We start from the raw sequence: 20,090 nt of genomic DNA on the forward strand, positions 1-20,090 counted from the left end.
CACATGATCAGGCAATGGTGGTATTAATCAGAGCAGTATTAAATAATCACTACTCGCTAGTATGATACATGCATCATGAAAGAAAGGAGGATTTTTTTTTCCCCATCAGATACCCGCATGATGTCTGCATTATTCGACACAAAGCATCCAACTGAACATAGATATTTCTTCAGAGCAATCAGGTATAGTGCTTGTTCTAAGCTGAACTCAATGTTGCAATGGATAATGCAAACTTGCAAAGCAGCAGCAAAGCCACACGCACACACACAACTCCTCCTCGTTGTTGATGACCATACAAGCAGCAGCAGGGACAGAGATCTGAACTCTGAATTCTGAATTCAGAAATGGGAGCAGATAGCTAGGGCCAGCAGTGGCCACCAGCAGCAGCAGCAGCAGCATCAGCAGCAAAAGAGTGACTGAATCCAACGAAGTTTGCAGTGCAGCAGCAGCAGCGCAGGCGTTGCAGGCTCGCAACGCTGGCAGAGGCTCGCATGTGATGAGGCATGCACACACGTCGCTTTGCCTGAATCAGATCAGCGCCCAAAGCAAGCAGCAGCTGCAGCTGCAGCCGGCAGCTGCGACTTTTCCTTTTTGCACTCGCAAAGAAACAAGCCATGGCGATCATTGCACCGACCTCGCTTTGCCATTGCCTCTCTACTCTCTACTGCCTTGCAATGCAATTCTGTTCAGTCTTAGCAGATGGATGAATCATGAACAGGATGGTCAATGATGCATCGGTTGAAGTTGGATTGGATACAGACAGTGATCCTAAAACCATGGGGCTTGACCAGCAAGTCTCTGTGCTCCTCCCTTTTTTGCAGTAACCCTTTCTTTCAGTTAAAAAAAAAAGGGGGGTGTTTTCAGTTAACCAATTTTATCATTTGCCTTTGCTCTTTTGCTGCACTGCCCAATGCTGAAGAACCAAGTCGCCTGAAAGCTGAAGCCCTGAACGACTGAGAAATGGAGTTGCACCTTGCACGCACATACTTCTATAAGGCTTCCATCTTTCTAGCACGACCACCACTGTTTTCTTTTTCTTTTTTTCTTTCTCTTTTGAAAAACAATGTCGTGATGGTTGGTTGAAGCATAGGTAAATTGTCCGTCTTTTTTCATAAAAAAAATTAATCTTATGTTGAATTGGCTAATATATATTCCATCTATTTTATATTATAAGACTTTCTAAGATTGTCTAAATCTATTCATATATCAATACATATGTTTTGCATATGTATCTAAATTCACTAGCACATAAATAAATCTAAATAAAATCAAGAAGTCTTATAATATAAAATAAAGAAAATATAACTTAATACGGTATCAGAGCAGGACTAGTCTTTTAATGACCAAAAGAAGTCAGCAAGGAGTATTGGGTTCAGCTTTCAGTCTCCCGTGAGGCGTTGAAACGGAGAAAAAACTACGTTTTGCTCTGCAAATAGTGGGCCGGGCCGGCCTTCTCATTCGCATGGGCTAAAGTAGCCTGTTATACTAAAAGCCCATTGGGTCTAGGCCCAACAAAGCTGTAGGCCACTCAGTGGTTGGCCTGTGTGATTATTGCTTCTGCTCAATTAAATTCACAACCTTCTCTCGCCCAAAAGAAAAAAAAACATCACAAGCTGTGCCAGATTCCCAGCAGAAGAGTGTTCAGTCCATCTGAGTCTGAGTTGATCAACCGAGGCCGCGTTCGGCCATGTGGATATTAGTTAACTTATGGGTGGTACAGAAAACATAGTAATAGATTAATACATGATTAATTAATTATAAATTATTAAAAATATATAAAATAGATTAATATGATTTTTAAAACAACTTCTTATAGAATTTTTTATAAAAAATATACCGTTTAGCAGTTTAAAATACGTGCACGCGAAGAACGAGGCGAATAAGTTAACTTATAGGAGGGCAAGAACGTGGCCCTAGCATATTATGGAACTTGGCAGTAATGTGAGCTGCTAGCAGTGCTGTTGAATGCATGTGTTTGAATGCCTTGAAGGAAGCACTGCACTCTGCATCCTAGGGTGTGATCAACGTCTGCATTACACTCTTTCTGATGGGCTGGGCAGACATTTGTTATTGTCACTGTGCATATGCAGCCATACTGAGACTGCCTCTACTCTCTACCGACCGGCCATCAATGGATGGATCATGGCACCAATGCCTGCATGCTCCAAGCCTCGATGGACGACGACGAACTTTCTCTGGAATCTATATATTCTGAGAAGCAGCTGTAGTAATAAGGAAGAGAGGAATTAAATGTAATCACCCACATTTCCGTGCTGGGTTTCCGTTTCCGGCACCTGACACTGTACAGTCCGGCGAAGTGCCCGCCCCAAAAACGGCAAAACGAAACACGCATACGCGACGCTACGTACGTCACTAGTAGCTCGAACTCGGCCACGCCCTCGTCGGGGGCGGCGGCGGGAGCGGCCAGGGGACGGTAGGCGGGGATGGAGCCCCGGCGCGGGTGTCGACGGAGGCCATCACGGTGGACGCCGCGGCGGAGAAGGATGGGCCGCAGCTCTCCTCGTTGCCGTTGATGGTGACGAACCCCTGTGCAGCCGCAGGGTCGTCGTCGTCCTCCTCCTCCTTGGACGCCGGCGCCGGCGCCGGCGCCGGCGCCGACGAGATCTCCGTCTCCAGCCACCGCATCAGCTCCGCCACCTCCTCCTCCGCGATGCCCACCTCCTCCGCCACGTCCCTCTTCCGCTTCCGATCGCCTTCGCCGGCGGCGGCCTCCATGGCGCGGTTCCGCTTCTCCTCGCCTCGCGGCCAAGTGCAGTGGTGGGCACGTATATGAAGCAACCAATTGGCCAAACCACCCGCGCGCGGACGTGGGGCTGGGGCATGCGCGCGCATGGCGACGACCGGCGTGGCGCGCATCCGGCCGTCACGCCGCGTGGCGCCGGGCCCCTCGCCGCTGAGCGCGCTTCGGGAAGTCGCGCGTTTTTTCGGCCGCCGGAGAAAGAAAGAGCTCACCTCCCCCGTCCACTCCATATACTAGTGATTTTTTACTCATAAATTATTTTTTAAGTTATTGACTTTTAAATTACTAAAAATATAAATATTTATAAATTTTAGTTATATATTACTACCTCCGTTTTAATCCTCCGTTTTAATATAAGATGTTTGTTTTTTAACGTTTAATCATTCGTCTTATTTAAAAATTTAGTATAAATAAAAAAAGACAAGTCGTGTTTAAAGTTATTTTCATAATAAAATAAGTCATAAGTAAAATAAATCATATTTCCATAACTTTTAAATACAAATGATTAAAACATACATGAAAAAAATGTCATGTCAATGACATGGTACGTTACAAAACGGAGGAAATATTTGTTAAGAGTTAATAAGGCATTTAATTCCAGCTAAAAATGAGATCACGGTCATGCGGTTGGAGACTTGAAGCGGTTGACTCGTTGACTGCCCAGGTGGAGGTCGTCGTGGTAGTTCGTGGCCGGGTCGAACCGAAAGGAGTGCGTGTAGCGCACGTGTGGTGTGGGTGTGGTTGGCTGCTTGTGACCGAAGCGAACCGCGTCGTCGTCGTGAAAACCAAGGTGGCGAGCTGCTGTTGCGAGAAGTATCGAAACTACTACTGTGCATCCGATTTGTAAATATGTTTAATTTTTTTAATATTTAAATATTCGTCTTATTCAAAAATTGAATATAAATATAAAAAATATAAGTCGTGCTTAAAGTTATTTCAACCCATAAGCAAAATAAATTATATTTCTATAATTTTTTAAATAAAATAAATGGTCAAATATTATGGAAAAAATATCAAACGTAAAACGGAGAGGGTACACTAATAGAGAGATGCACATTAGGTAACTCACGTTGTAAGTATTATAATTCTTTCTTTTTGGAAAAATCTGCCCACTCAGATTCCATCCACAGTGAAATGTCTATTGTCACTTCATCAACGATAATGTGTGCGTTCTTAGAGGTGCTACGCGTGTGTATAAGCACCTCTATGTTAATTCGTACCGTATTGGTTTTTTTTCCAAAAAAAAATATTGAAAGAGTGAATTACCACTCGTAGATGCCTCTATTAGTCGCAATTACAAGCCAGGTAGAGTGTCTGCTGTCAAATTACAAGTAGCCTGTCAAGAATTCTTCCATCTTGAAATTCCGAATAGCTCTCGCTCTCTCCTTGAGAGAGAATCTGACACACGGGCGAGGATCCCTTGTTTCGGTTGGTCTAAGGTACTGGCATCTCATCTCACGCAAATGAGATCACGATAACTCATATATCAATGACTTGTTTGACTTTTTTAATTAAAAAATGATTTGTAAATAAAACTTTTATATATGTGTTATTAACTATATTAAAAAAATACGATACAACAACTCTGTAATCTACTCTAAATTTAAAATTTAAAATTTAACCTTGGTTTATAAGTATATACATAAACAAGAAAACAGGTTGCATATCTGGAAGGCATAGGATCTCAATCGACACAAACGGCTCCCTTTTCGACTGTGGCTATGTTTAGTTCTCAAAAGCTTTTTTTTAAAACATCATATCAAATATTTGGACATATAATAAAGTATTAAATATACATGAACATTAAAACTAATTATACAGTTATAGAAAAACTGTGAGACGAATCTTTTAAGCCTAATTAGTATATAATTAGTCATAAGTGCTACAGTAACCAACATGTGCTAATGACGGATTAATTAGACTTAAAATTCGTCTCGCGGTTTTCAGATAAAATCTGAAATTTTTTATAATTAGACTACATTTAATACTTTAAATATGTGACTATATAACATCTCTCATAAAAATTTTTTTTTCTAAATGAACGGGACCTGTGTGAAAGAGTAAATAGCAAGTTAACACTGCCAGCTACAACTACACCAACATGGTTTCTTTCTTTTGTCACTTTGACGTGTTGGGAAAAGATGCAACCGGCTTTAATGATTGTGTTGACCTTTGAAATTAAGGACTCACCAATCCCAGTGACTAATCGTCTCCTCACCACAAGCACTCCTACTGTTAGATAAAGTAGAATATTATGCTGCAAACCAACTTTAAACTTCTGTGAAACACTGTCAATAATATAAAAATGTTAGCTATATATACATACTACAAAATAAATACATTACTCACATAGTACGATAGAGTTTTCACTGTAACTGCTTACGAATCTGTAATCTCTTTTTCTTCAGTCTCACCCACTCAAGAAAAATATGATATATCGATCATTATATTCTGTCTACGTCATCGTATTATACTCGCTCTTACAAGTAATACCATTGTATACAGCTTTATCTTTTCACTTTTGCTTGTGCTTATAAATTTAAACTTAAATTTTCAATCTTAAATTTGAATTAATTTTAGGGTTTTTTATCATACTTATTTTTAATCTTTTTAAAGAACTGAAATATCAAACGATAAAAATCGACAGAAATATTATCATAATTCGCTGAAATTTAACAAAGAAAATACCATACCGCCAGGATCAAAATAAATCACTCAATATAAAAGGTAAACCCTGCCCCTTGCCTACGGTTGTTCATAAGTCGACGTCTCGAGGAGTAATATCTCTTCAATACCTTTTACGCTCGTACTTTCAAGTTAATTGACATTATTTCAGCATTTTCCTCTTGCTATTAAATTTTCCTGAATGAATAGAAACCATTTTTTTTTACAGAGATAAGACTGACTGTTTTACCTCACGCTCTTTATCAAAAGTCTCTACGGTTGCTACACTGCTACTGTCAGATATATAGCCAACTACTGGCTCGAATTTATCTATAATCAATCTACTACCTCCGTTTCATAATAATCTTATTTTTTATTTTTCCGTGTCCAACGTTTAATCATTCATCTTATTTCAAATTTGTTGGCGATTAAATCTACTACCTCCGTCTCATAATAATCTTATTTTTCGTTTTTCCGTGTCCAACGTTTAATCATTCATCTTATTTCAATTTTTTTGACAATTAATATTTTTATTGTTACTAGATGATAAAATATGAATAATACTTTATACATGACTATTTTTTAAAGTTTTTTACAAATGTTTCAAATAAGACGAATGGTCGACACGAAAAACAGAAAATAAAGTTATTATGGGACGAAGGTAGTAATAGTCAGTTCATACAATATTTACTTACAAAACATTAATATATGACCTCATATGTCTTGGAGCCCATACTAAAATTAGTAACCACTACTCTTCTCTCTCCTATTATCTATTTAAAATATGTTTATACTCTTCTCTTCTCTCCTATTTTCTATTTAAAATATGTTTATAACTAGCTTTTCCTCTCTCTATTTAAAATATGTTTATTTAAAATATGTTTACAGTAACACTGTACCTGCTCTCATCAACTCATGACCCTCTTCACAAGCCACGTAATGCCCGGAATTAAAAATTGTCACGCAGCTGTAGCCGGCATTCCTCCATTTGTGGCTCTTGCTCCACATGAAAAGTCTACACTTGGTTTAAATATCTCACAGCCTTTTTAATTTCCCTTGCGTACAAAATTTAGTCAAACACCCGCCGTGATGCAAACCTAACACACCGACACCTTCATTTACAGTTTCTTTTTGGGCTAATTAATAAACACATTTCAAATGAAGTTTGGAATCTGGAGTGATTGAAAAAAAAAAGAGAGAATCTGGCAATATATACTAGTGCATGCCACGTTTAGATAAATTTGGAGTACAAATTTACTAAAAATAACAAATCCCCAAATTGTACTTGCACTAACACCAAGGTGGTACAAAAAGAAGTGAAAAAATAGTAAGAAAAAAATTCAAGCCTCACACTCCGAAGACGATGGTCGCTTCTTCCCTCCCCTCCCTCGCCAATTTTCGTCAAATTCAAACATAAAACATTTTTTACAGCAGCCGACGGTTGATTTTGGTCTGAATTTCTACTACACTCCAACGTGAAGAAGAAGAAGAACAAAAAGTAAAGCAACTTTTTTTTTCAACTTTTTGCGCCCGAAAATTTTGCAATGCGGCCCCTAGGATTTTTGGCGGCTTCATCACTAGAAGGTCCACTTCCAGATCTTGACTCGGATCCTGACCTGGCACACGCGCGCGACGGTGGTGGCCGCCGGCGGCGAGGGGGTGGTGGCCGTGTCGTCGACGGAGGCCGGGGACGGGGCGTCCGCGACGGAGAGCTTGACGCCCTTCTTCTTCTTGGCCGGCGGGGCCGGCGGCGCCGGGGTGGCCACCTTGATGCCCTCGCAGTGCACCTGGACGCCGATTTTCTTGGTCTTGAGGCCGCCGACCTTGACGCCGGCCTTGGTCTCGAGGTCGAGAGTGATGGCGATGTCGCCGGACTTCTTGATGTCGGTGCTGGCCGTGGTGGGGTCGACGGCGAGCGCGGAGGCGGAGACGGTGGCCTTGATGACGGTGATGTTGCCGGCCTCGTGGACGAACCCGGGGACGGAGCCCTCCCCGAGCGGGACGGCGTTGGCGGCGGTGGCGGCGGTGACGGCGAAGTCGTCGTAGAGGTAGACGAGCTTCTTGTTGGGGTTCTTGGCGGTGAGCGTGACGTCGATGGAGTCGGTGAGCGCGGGCGCCGTGGCGGACGACGAGAGGCTCAGCTTGTCGACGCGCGCCACGGAGAGCGTGAACGCCGGGCGGTGCGGGCGGTACAGCAGGTAGAACGCGCCGCCGGCCACGGCGGCCACGAAGGCCAGCAGGAGCACGACGAGCACCGCGTAGAAGAAGCAGCAGCAGCAGCTGAACCGGCAGGACCTCCCGCGGCGGCGCTTGGCCGGCGCCTGCGGCCGGTATATCGGACGCTGGTACATCTTGGGCGGCCCGCCGGCGCCGTTCCCCGCCGGCGCCGGGGCCTGCGTGCTGGGCTTGCCATTGGAAGACATTTCCTCTGCCGCTGCCGCCGCCGCCGCCGGCGAGCTCGGAGAGGAAGGACGGAGTTGCAGCTTGCAGTGGCAGCGGTGGTAGGCTTGGATTCCGGCTGGGCGGAGAGCGGAGGAGGAGGAGGAGATCTATAGGAGGGGAAGGCGAGGAGAAGGTGAGGGAAAAGAGACGGCTCACCTCACGGATGGTTCGACCTCACCAAATCATTTGTTGCTGCTGCCTTTTCTCTCACTCACTCTGATTTCTTCTTTTTTTTTAAAAAAAAGAATTTTTTGTCGTCTGGTTTCGAGGAAACCTTTCCTTAATCATCATCGGTGACAGTTTGTTTCCCGGGAAAAATAATCAGCTTTGGCGCCATCCATCACATCATCACTCCGTGCAAAATTAGCCGTTTTTGAGAACGGTACTGTTTTGTTTTACAGATTTATCGGTCCGGATCCTCTCTGGAGTAATACAGAGAATTACTGTTCATGCGAGCTAAGTGAATTTAACACTGTAGCAACAGTAATTCCAGTTTGCTACTGTAGCAATAGCTATAGGGTAAATCCCGGTCATCCATTATGATCTAACGGTTGAGAGGTATACCAAATATAAATTACTGTAGCATCTCTGTATTTTATAATCAAATGCAGAGGATCCCATTCCAGATTTATCTACTAATATCGGTGTTTCGTATTATAAAATATTTTGATCTTATATTTATCCATGAGTCAGTATTTGTTTGACATTTTTATGGATGATACGGTTTACAGCTTACAAGACACTGGGACTGTGGAGACGAGAAAATATAATTTTAGGATACTATTTTAATATTTTGTTCTTAATGGTTGAACCACTAAGGAAAAATATAAAGCAATGAAATTTGAATTTTTAACCTTAAATTTTATAAATTTTGAGTTAATTTTGGAGATTTTTCATCAGAATTTATTTTACAACATTAGCTTTTAGATCATTAAGAGCACTTATATAGAACTTTTATTCACAAATTAATTTTTATTTGCAAACATGCAGACTGCCCCTGACATAACCTTACCATATTTAACCAGTCGAGTTTAGTAATGTCCTGAGCATAACTTTACCACTAGTACATAATAAACTATAGATTAGCCGCCTTTAGTATAGAACTGCAAGTTCCCTGTTCCTATTGACTTGCAGAGTCCAGAAAATCACTAACCAATTCAAAAACAAATGCCAGTAGCGTTCGTGGACGTTCGGTGAATTCGTACCAAGCGAGATTAATGGCATATTGGCATGTGGTTTTCGTTAATAATCGCAATTTTTTTTAAAAAAATCAGATCATGTGATTTTCAGGTTTTTTTCAGTTTTGAGCTGATGATCCATCACGATGGCTGTTTTCGCTCAGTTTTTCAGGTTTTTCAGTTTTTAGCTAACCAAAGGTACTTATACTCCTATTCAAGTCCATGCACGCATGTTTTCGTCAGTGTACTACTCACTGTGTAATTAATCAATTCATTAACGGCGTAACCAAAATTACGTACTATAAATTCTGTCATTATCCGGAAGATTTATTAATTAATTAGGAGGGGCTGTACATGTGTATCTCCATCCTGTGTGGTGACAAGATTTTCTCGTCAGGTACGTAGTACTTGGTTTCTTTTCTCCCTTCAATTTCTGAAGCAATTGGAGCTGTTCTTGTTCAGAGCATTTTGCATGGATGGTGGTTGGGACCGGACGAGGACGAATCACTGAATGCAAGAGACGGTGACGTGAGAAATCTCGTGCATCTATTCTCTCCCATGAATTGAGTGGATGTGTGTAAGCATTGCAAGCTAAGGACAAAATCAATACAGCATGTGAGTACCCCATCTGGCAACAGTGCATTGTGCAATGCATCAGCAATCTGGCTAATCCTTTGGCTGGACTACGGCTAATATGGTTGAAGAAAAATGAACAGAACAATTAAAAATAGTTTATGGATAAAACCTTTCTATCTGTATTATTTGTGGTTTAAAAGTTAGCGCTGAAGCATACTCTGTTACGAAAATATAAAAAAAAAACAACTCTAATAATATGGCCAGAGTACTGGACAGCTTCCCTTGATTTAATAATTTAGCTGTTAAGGAGGTAGCAATAATGATGGAGAGAAAGCTATAGTAACTTCTTTTGGGCAATAGAATTGAATCCAACCTCTAATATCAAACGTGTGCATATAAGGACAGGTTGAGCTAGCTAGTCTAGCTACCCATTGGCTTGCTTAAAACCTTACAACTGTAATGCTGGCCACATGAATTATCATATGCCTGTGGGGGTCTTAATTATTGGTTTAATAAACGAGGGAGCTAGCTAGTAGCCTAGTATTAGGTACTTAGGTTAGTAATGCATAGTTGCATACTGTCCATCCCAGAAAAAAATAGCTTTCTAATTAATTCCAATGCAACATTAGTAGAAAAGGAAATCATCAAAATACAACATCAGTTGGCCGATATGCCGGGAGTGTTCGATAAATAAAAATTATCGATTTCAGATCAGTAAAAGATTAAAAAATATAGGAATTTATTTATTTTAAGAAGTTTAAACCATAGAAATTGATTTATTTCGGGATCAAAACATTACTGTTCTTGATATATACTCCTGTGTGAGTGGGTGTGTGCTTACTTGTGGCTGTTGCTCCAGCTGTGCAACGCTACAAACAAATCCATTTCCTGGAAAACGCAACGCATTCCCTGCAGCTGCGGAAACTGACGTCGTACTACTGTATTACATACAGCAGGTAGTTCATCCATCCGTTTCTTCGTTTGTTCCAGTGGGGGCCGATTTGCTTCTGAATTCTTCCTGCTTGCCTCTCATTCGTCGACCGAAAATGCGTGTATACAAAATTCATCAACCGTTCACTCACTAAATGAACACATTAATTAGCATGTGTGGATAGAACATGTGCAAGCCTTTTCTGCCAATTTTACTCTACTCAAATGTAACTTATAGTTAATACATACATCAGTCCTAAAATACAGTTATTTCTACCTACATCTGGATACATAACTATATTTTGGTGGTAGAGAGGTAGTTAGTAACTTCTTAGTTAGAAATAGGTCACCAGGTTATCGGCTGAAATTAATTAATTACGCATCACATTGCCATTTGTTTTTTTTTTAGTTTTGTTTCTACAGCGATGTTGATATTTTTTTTATGAGTGCATGAGCGTAGCTGGTCTATCTGCTATTTACCTGAGACCAACCAAACATGGCCCCAGCCATTTATATTCCCTCCTTTTCTCCATAAACAAGAAATCGCTGTGAAAACGACGGACTACTCGAACTGCACCAAACACGGCCTTGTCAATGCCTACACTTTACTTGTAAACTGAAACTTTGTGTTCCAGCAATGGGTACCAGTGACTGACAAGCCTCCTGATTTGCCTAGTCACATTATTGATTGATGACGTTGCCATTAACACTGGCCAAGCAAAAAATGGAAGCTTAATTGAGTAGTACCATGCAACAGCTTACAGCTAGGCAGCCAACAGCAGTGGTTGGGATAGGAGGAGGTGGCGAGAGATACATCTTGATCTCCCTTATGTATGCATGGATGTTGAAACATATGTGTGTTCTTTAGTTTCTTTTTTTTGGGGGAGCAACAGATTGTATGTTGCAGTGTAACCCTTGAGCCGTTCTCATAATTGTTTTTTTTTTCTCTCTACCATTCAGGTTCTTTCTCAAGATTATATTTTATGACTGGGAGGTAGATCACAGTTTCTAAGCTCCTATAGGAGTGCAGCTTGAAAATAAAGCGCTGTTAAAATTGCCCACGGAAATTCGATTCTCAATAGGCTTAATTTGGACCTTGTTAACGGGGAACAGGGAAAAAATAGGAAAGCTTTGTACGGCCCAAGAGATCCAGCCTAGCATGATCGGCCTCGACCAATACGGCCCAAATAAAGCCCATCAGATTCGTCTCTGGCTACTATACACAACGTATGATAGCTACCATTTGTGAACCCCCAAAGAACTTGCAGAGTGTGATACAACCATTTTCTATGAAAGCAGAAACGGCAGAGACTCTGTTAATCTGCACTCTTTGCAAGTCCACAACAAACATTTGCCACTTCAAATGGCTAGCAATACCAAACTGACTTGCAGGATAAAGTTGATACACATGGGACCAGTTGTCAATAAAACACCAGTTGTGAACTAAGACCAAAAACGAAATGGAACAGTTTTTTTGTCTTTGGAGGAGTAGCATTGATGAGCTCATGTAAGAGCCATACCTTAGCAGGCATACTCTTGTCTTATGTTTCTACTATATTTGTAACTCCATTTGGTATTCTGCCTTGTGGCCATAAAACATCAAGCAGCAGCAACCTTCCTTCCTCCATCTTCAACGAAAAAAATGGCTGACTCAGGTACCTGAAAAGTAGGAATGGACGAGAATTCAATAAATAGCATAGAATTATCTTTGAATTTACAACGCCTTAGGCAATCAAGTGATGGTGACAAAATAATGGCACAATTTACAAAATGGTGTCATGGAAAGGGCTGTATCAGGAAATAGACTTGGACCAAAGGAGATAGAAGTCCCCCGTTGCCTTTAGACCTTCCAAGTTAAACGTGACAAAATGAATGAGAACTCTTTGTACAAAACCCATTGCTTTCACCTGTTATAATCTTTCACTGGATACACGATCACCAAATGTTACCATGGTTCTATTCTCCTATACTAATCGAGGAGCATCTCATACAGATTAGAGAAGCATATTATTAACCTTGATTTGATTTGTTTTCGATGTAAAAGACATTAGAATTTAATTGAATAAGTCACCGATGTTTCTAGCTATTGTTGTGAAACCAAAATAATTCACAAATGGATAGAATATCATAATGATATTGAACATGTCAACAATAAAAGGTGACAAAACTAAAAGATGATAATGAAATGAGGACAAGATGAATGAATTACATCAGGCCAAGTATCTGTAATGAACTCCACGATATCATATGATATGTCCCCTTGCACATCAATTTGCTCCTTCTCAGTGGGGCCCTATGAAAGAGATAATAATGGACACGTGTTAAGGAAAAAAAATGCTTACATTGATATAAAAGAAAAGAGTGCAGCCATGTTACTCTCATTGCTCAAATAGTCAAGAGTACTGTTATACTTTAACAACAGAGGCTCCTGTAGCAAATTTCTTCCCCAACTTCTTTGAAGCATCGCTCAGCTTGACACCTAATGGTCCAGGCAACAAACTATGATCAATAAATTTATACTCTAGTTTCAGTATAAGCCAGGATTCAATATTCAAATAACAACTCATGTACAAAGTTTACAATACAATCATGTCCATTTCAGTCACTTGACCTGTTTTAATACAAAACCATTTCATCGTTTATGAAAACAACACTCACCGAATAATTCCAGGCCCTTCACCACTGTAACACATTTGCGCTTGTTGCGGACAATCTTCTCGATCGAAACCTCTTGTTTATCCTGTATGACAAACAGGAAAGTTGTCAAAAATGGTATTCTCTCAACCAAAATTTTGTATACGCTGATTTTGACTAGCTTGGACTCAAACCAGAAGGCCTTAACACAATAGCTTTTGAGCTCAAAATGACCACAGCACACACTAAACCCAACCATTACCATAATCACCATACGGAACACAAAAATAACCATTACCAATCATCAGATTGTATTTACTCAGTTTCAAAGCAGCATGTATTAGTAAATTATATGGCTTGACATCACGCGCAAACGGCAGTAATTGAGCTCTATGAGCTACGGGAAGTCCTGAACCAACCTTCTTCTTGACCTTTCCACCAGGCAAGCGTTTCACCTCTTCCGGCTTCGACGCCGAAGCATCCCCTGCACAGTCGGAGCACACACAGATTACAAATTACTATCACCCATTCAGCCCAGATCGGAGTCTGGCATCCAGTAACCCTACCAACTAATCCAGCAAAGAGAATCACCAGAATAAGAAGTGGGGGTGGGGGGAGAATTAACCTGCACTGGTGGAGCCGTCGGCGGTGGAGATCCCGACGCCCCGCAGCCGCTCCCCGACCTTGTCGACGTCCTTGTCGCCGGCGGCGGCGGCGGAGGAGGAGGACGCGAGGAGCTCCTCGGGGTAGACGCCCGGCGCGTTGGCGCGGAGCCACGGCTTGCAGCGCTCGAAGTCGGAGCCGAACTCGCAGTACTCGGCGGGGAGGCCGCACACGCCGCAGTACAGCACCCTCACCGGAGCCGGCTTCTCCGCCGCCATCGCAGCCCGCCTCTCCGCCCCGCTCCCCCACCCGCTTCCTGCTAACTCCGCGCGGAGGAATGCTGAGGAATCGACGGCGAGGAGGTCTCAGGGCGGCGAATTTGCTGCGCGTGCTCGCGGCGGATTTGATTCGGCTCGCCGGATTCGGATCGGATGCGATTCTCCACCCTTTCCTTCCTTATTATCGTGGAATTGAAGAGGAAAAAAAAAAGGAGAGAGAGAAAGGGTGGGGAAGAACTCTAGTGGGCTGGGCTAGGCCCAGCGATGCCACCTTTATTATGATAGATGGGCCGGGCCGTCGTGAGACAGGTGGTTCCTTTGTTTGGGCCTTTTAGGATCTCGAATGTTTTTTTTCTCTTTCGTCTTGTTTATATGGGCTGGGTCGGGAGGTGGAAGCCTAGCGGTAGTCCCGAGATAATAAAAAAAACCCTAAAATGTCCATCACTTTATCAAATCCCGATGAAATTGTTTCTTTATCTAGTTCCAGTGTAAATGTTCTATACTTTTATAAAATCTAATGCAATTATTGCTCAAAGATAAATTTATTTTGGGCAGACAAAATAAGGTCAAAAATGATCTAATTTTTGAATTTTTGAGAGAGATCACATCGGCGCGTACGGTCACATATTTAAAGTATTGAATGTAGTCTAATTATAAAACAAATTTTAGATTCCGTCTGGAAACCGCGAGACGAATCTTTTGAATCTAATTAATCTATCATTAGTATATATTGGTTACTGTAGCACTTATGGCTAATCATATACTAATTAGGCTCAAAAGATTCGTCTCACGATTTTCTCCATAACTGTGTAATTAGTTTTAATATTCATGTATATTTAATGTTTTATTTAAACGTCCAAAGATTCGATACGATATTTTTAGGAAAAAATTTTAGGAACTAACAGTGCCTTAGAGGGAGTACCATAAAAGCTCAATGATGCAACGGGCATCTGGCTCAAATTCCAATGCCTACAAATATCACTCACATGGGTATGTTTTCGATAGAAATTCAACGAGACTACATACTTACCTACCTTTGGTGTCCATTCTCTGAGCATATGTCACAACCACACAAACACTCAAATCCTCGGGTCATCTGTGTCGGCTCCCCGGAAACCGACATTGATAGCCTCTCCCATGCACCCTAGGTGAAAAAAATTGAACTAAAACAAATGACCATATCACCGTGTTGGTTTTAGAAAAAGACTTGGCACAAACAGATGATCCCACATATGTATTGAGCCTGTGTATATCTCATTTTAATTTCCCGGTCGAGCCTAGCGGCCCATCCACTCATTCACACCTCTCTCTCCCTTATCTCTTCCCTTTGTTCTTGGTTTGTTATGTATAGATATTAGTGTTGATTTGCACTATCTTAATGTTATTAATTTGATGGAGGTGAGTTGAATTTGTGAACCGACTCAATGAATATTGGGCTGTGAGATGAAGTCCTTGATATGTATTTGATTTGATCTTGGTTTCTAGGGGTTGGGGAGGGAGCGGTCGAGGTTCAATGCATTAGCTCCAATCGAGCTAATAAGTCGAGCCGACAACTTCTTTTTATTTCGACAACCTTATCAGTATGGTTTCACATATGACATAGATGGATTGGTTTAATCAGTGTCAGGAATATAATATCGGTTCTATGCCGAACACTAAAGCACTTTAAAACCCGACACTGATGCCTTATTTTATATAATGCGGTAGACGACACGGTTAAAATTGTATGCATGGGCTAGTGTAGAGTGTAGACAAAATGATAATGATAGATATAAGCATTTCAAACATACTGTTAAGGATCACATGTGTTCCTAATTTAAATGGTTTTAAATTAATGTAGAGTGTAGCTGCTCGATTGTGCAGGGGCACAGGTGTAGCTATCCGCCGCACATGCATATGAGGACATCGGCGAGCGAGCGAGCTAGCGGGAGAGTTTGACCGGGAGACGCTTTATACATAAATTCTACCGAGACTTTTCTTCCTTCTCCATCAACGACGGTCTCTTTGTGGCAGCTACTTTTTCACACCGTTAACTTTTTAATCAACGTTTGATTGCTCGTTTTAGTTAAAAATATATATAATATGTAAAATTATAAGTCATGTTTAAAGTATTTTTAGTAATAAATCAAATCATAATAATAAGTAATAATTATGTAAATTTTTAGATAAGACTGCACATTTTTAAGACGAGCGGTTAAAAAAGAAACTAAATCCAACGTACCCGGCCGCTGCCTAATTAGGAAAATATGATTGGAGGGGCACCGTGTGACTGTACAGGAGAAAAATACGAACCCTAGCTAGACTACTATTATTATTCAACATCGTACAGCACCACCCGAAAATTATAGAGAAGTGGTTGGCTGGCTGGCATATGACGTGCGTGGTTGTTTGGCCTTTTTCTTTTTTACAAAACAGCCACGTGATATATCTAAAAGTCATGACTGGAAAAATAAATTTTAATAAAAAAACTTTAAAATTAACTCTAATTTAATGCTAAAAATTTAAATTTTGGTTTATAAGCATAAGTAGAAATGAAAATATTGGTGTGCAAGTTGGTTGCTCTATCCGTTCATAGATATACTTAGAAAACTTAGAGTAGATTTCATAAAACTTAAAATAAATTTTATAGAGCTAGATGTACTTTAATCAGACTATCACAACTCTATATATTTAAGAGATTTATTGTGTTCTAAAAAAAGAGAGATTTATTGCGAAACTATAGATTCTAGATTTCAAATTAATTTTATCACAAAAAATATGATGCACGACTAAGTTTCAGAAAACTGGAGAGTTAACTTAGTAGCTATTGCAAAACTACAAATTTTAGTTTTTTATAGTTTAAATCTTTGGCACTTATTACTGTTGTATCGGAGTTTTTGTAATTGAATTGATCCCAAACCTGTATTTACGGGATGTTTTTCGTACTAAATTGATAGTTTTGTGATAACCATTGTAGCTCTGTAGTTTCAGAACAAGTTTAGTGTGAAATCAAACAATTTCACGACTTACTAGCATAAATCTTTAGCTTTACGGTAGTTTGGTCAAAATATTTGTAGTGTTATGAAATTTACTCAGATATTTATAGAGAATTTTAATAGAATAGAAATTACGGTTGAGGTAAAATTACTTTAACGCCTTTAGGAATTTATTTGATTGAGAAAAATCAGGCACAACGATATCGCGACCAATAAACAGTAACTGTAGTGGTACGATGGATCGAAAAAAAAAAATAATCCAGCAATTGCTGTAGTCGTAGACACTAGACAAATTTTAGTGTTATAAATGTTTCTATTTGTGGGTGGGGGAGAGCAGAGAGGGTAGCTAGGCACTGGCAGGTAACTAATCCAAATCTAGCCGGCAAAACTATTTCAAACATTTGAGGGTATATCCTCTCATTTTGTTGGTACCATATATATTGATAAAAATTAATAAGATAGTTTAACCTATAATATATTATTACATAAATATGCAAGATTAGATTTAACTTAAATAAGTTAAAAATAGTAAATATGACATTCTGAATATGTGTGTAATAATCAGAGTTTAATTTATTTTTTTATAGTTTGTAGATGTTGAATTTGGATAAGCATGTTTGCAAAGTAATATACCACATATTTATCTATCCTATTATTTTTAAATTATTCATAATATTTTATATAACAATTAAAAATAAGGGACGATCCCCTTGATGATTAGAATCCATTTCCACCTACCCATCAGATGGGCTCAAGCGATCTGATGAGCTCTGTCTCTCTCCAATAATCACGTTGCATTAGCAATAGTATTAGTCACGTGTTTCAGATGTTATTATTCTTGGGAGGAAAACAGTCGGGATGATTGATTGCTTTTCACGGTATATTTGCGAATACAAAATAATCCGTGAGTAAAATTTTTATATATGTATTTTTACTAATAAAATTCAGCCAAAAAATAACAAATATAAATATAAATTTAAGATTAGAAATTTAAATTTTAGTTTATAAGTATAAACAAAAATGAAAAGACGAAGATGTGTATCTCATACGGTTTTCTGTAAGAAAAAAATTCAAACATATGTAATATATCATTGGCTAGTTGGTTGGTTAATCTTTTTTTATCATGCTAACTTGTGTGCCCTTGCACAAACTCATTTCTGATTTGCTGTCCATTTGTGCATGGCCGCCGCCCACGCGCACACACTGTATAATATAGTCTCCATGCATGCATCCTAATTTATCTAAAAGCTAACATTAAAAAATAATTTGTGAGTAAAACTTTTATATATGTATTTTTACTTATCTAAAAGCTAAGACTGAAAAATAAAATTTAGCAAAAAATAACAAAATTACATCTAAATTTAAGGTTAGAAATTTAAATTTTAGCTTATAAGCATAGACAGAAGCAAAAAGATTAAGGGGTGTATCTCATACGTTTTTCTGTAAAAAAAAATTCAAACATATGTATATCATTGGCTAGTTGGTTGGTTATTTTTTTTATCATGCCAAATTGTATGCCCTTGCACAAACTCATTTCTGATTTGCGGTCCATTTGTGTATGGCCGCCGCCCACGCACATGCACTGTATAAATATAGATATAGTCTTCATGCATGCATCCTAATTTATCCAATAACAAAAATTAAAAATTCCGAACGAATGATAGATCTCAGAACTCAGAGATGCGTGAATGGACATAACTAATTAATCTTAAGCTAGCTAAGGTTTACCGATTAATCGGGTAATTAGCAGCTAGCAACGAACTGGCTAATCATCATCGTCGCGTCGTCTTCATCGATATCCGGAAAATCAACCTAGACTGGAATTCCTGGAACCCTCGGTAGCTCACCACAGCAAGAATCCAAAAGTTCTGTCAAATATTTAGAACGGAGCAAGCGGCGACGAACATGATATGATATTCCGATCTACGCAACCCTCGTCTTTTCTCATTTGTACCTATACTTATTTGACAAAATTTAAATATTTAATCTTAAATATGGACTTGATGTTATAGTTTCTTAGTATTTTTTTCAGTCATAGATCGTGTATAAAAGTTTTATTCATAGATTATTTTTCATTTACATATATATATATATTTGGTTTTTTCGCAAAAAAGAAAAAACGCAACCAATCCGGGTCTATTAATTCCAACAGCTTCACGGCTCCGGCCGCTAGCTGCTAACTGCTTAATTCTGTCTCCATTATTCTCGCATGCATCCAGCCAATCCATATTGACTGTGGACTGATCATACACACATCACCCTTCATTAATATCGCAGAGATGGGAGATCCGATCGTTGACCGATGGTTGTTCCGTTTCAAAATATAACACTCATCTTTGTTTTTATTATAGCAAGCCTTTAACCGATGATTACTCCGGTAATAACCGATGTTTATAACATAAATTTTTTTTCATTAGATTCATGTTGTTATTTTTTTCTTATATAATTAAACTTTTATGTGACATACTAGTGTATTATAACAGATCTATACGACTGTGAGGATATATACACGTAGGCAGATGAACACCTTAATTTTAACATGGCCCAATACAAGAAAGGAAGTGTTTTTTGACGAACCGTTTGTTTTTTGATTTTATTTTCAGGTAACTAGTTTTCCATGCAAAGCACACTACACGACATGCTTCGGGAAGGGATGAGACAGCTACGTTCTATTACAATAGCAGACGGAAAGCCAAAAATAAAAAATAAAAACAGACGACTCTTATCTAAAAGTTAGCTTAATTAACGCATACTTCAAATTAAATTGGACCAATTTTACGGCCCTTGAAAATTCCTAGTAGTACTAAATTTTACATTTGCTATTGGTCAAATCTTTGATTTTTTTATTTTCCTGTCAAACATGTGCGCAATGTATGGAGATGGCGTGTATGGTATTTTTGATTTGGGTGTGCACGCCTTCAAATTATCATCCAACAACAGTGACTGGAGTTGATTGATGGAATTAAAATTTTTAAATATTTGATCACTAGGTGATCCTTAAAATTTTGGTATATCTTGATACCTACTCAATAACTGTGAAAATGCTCAC

At 39.5% G+C, this 20,090-nt stretch overlaps 3 protein-coding genes across 3 annotated transcripts; all 3 read right to left on the reverse strand.

The window, feature by feature from the left end:
* Positions 1-1,870: 1,870 nt before the first annotated feature.
* LOC121053304 (mitogen-activated protein kinase 7) lies at positions 1,871-2,942 on the reverse strand. The gene has a single exon (XM_040520081.1). It carries the CDS (start codon positions 2,875-2,877, stop codon positions 2,374-2,376), a length of 504 nt encoding a protein of 167 aa, XP_040376015.1. The 5' UTR covers positions 2,878-2,942; the 3' UTR covers positions 1,871-2,373.
* A 3,677-nt stretch (positions 2,943-6,619) lies between these two features.
* LOC102699737 (NDR1/HIN1-like protein 6) lies at positions 6,620-7,990 on the reverse strand. The gene has a single exon (XM_040520135.1). It carries the CDS (start codon positions 7,846-7,848, stop codon positions 7,003-7,005), a length of 846 nt encoding a protein of 281 aa, XP_040376069.1. The 5' UTR covers positions 7,849-7,990; the 3' UTR covers positions 6,620-7,002.
* A 3,883-nt stretch (positions 7,991-11,873) lies between these two features.
* Positions 11,874-14,258, reverse strand: LOC102702886 (translation machinery-associated protein 22). Its single transcript, XM_040520226.1, has 6 exons — positions 13,811-14,258; positions 13,605-13,669; positions 13,210-13,291; positions 12,963-13,030; positions 12,761-12,844; positions 11,874-12,210 (listed from the first exon to the last, which is right to left on the reverse strand). Exons 1-6 carry the CDS (start codon positions 14,064-14,066, stop codon positions 12,151-12,153), a joined length of 615 nt encoding a protein of 204 aa, XP_040376160.1. The 5' UTR covers positions 14,067-14,258; the 3' UTR covers positions 11,874-12,150.
* Between the last annotated feature and the right edge of the window lie 5,832 nt (positions 14,259-20,090).

The sequence above is a fragment of the Oryza brachyantha genome, chromosome 1 (assembly GCF_000231095.2).
Source record: "Oryza brachyantha chromosome 1, ObraRS2, whole genome shotgun sequence".
NCBI lineage: Eukaryota > Viridiplantae > Streptophyta > Magnoliopsida > Poales > Poaceae > Oryza > Oryza brachyantha.

Coding starts and splice junctions, on each gene's coding strand:
- LOC121053304 (XM_040520081.1), bottom strand. CDS start 2,877: ATGCGCGCCACGCCGGTCGTCGCCATGCGCGCGCATGCCCCAGCCCCA.
- LOC102699737 (XM_040520135.1), bottom strand. CDS start 7,848: ATGTCTTCCAATGGCAAGCCCAGCACGCAGGCCCCGGCGCCGGCGGGG.
- LOC102702886 (XM_040520226.1), bottom strand. CDS start 14,066: ATGGCGGCGGAGAAGCCGGCTCCGGTGAGGGTGCTGTACTGCGGCGTG. Junction 12,845..12,962: donor CAGGAGCCTCTGTTGTTAAA/GTATAACAGTAC, acceptor TCTCTTTCATAG/GGCCCCACTGAGAAGGAGCA. Junction 12,211..12,760: donor TTACAGATACTTGGCCTGAT/GTAATTCATTCA, acceptor CCTACTTTTCAG/GTACCTGAGTCAGCCATTTT.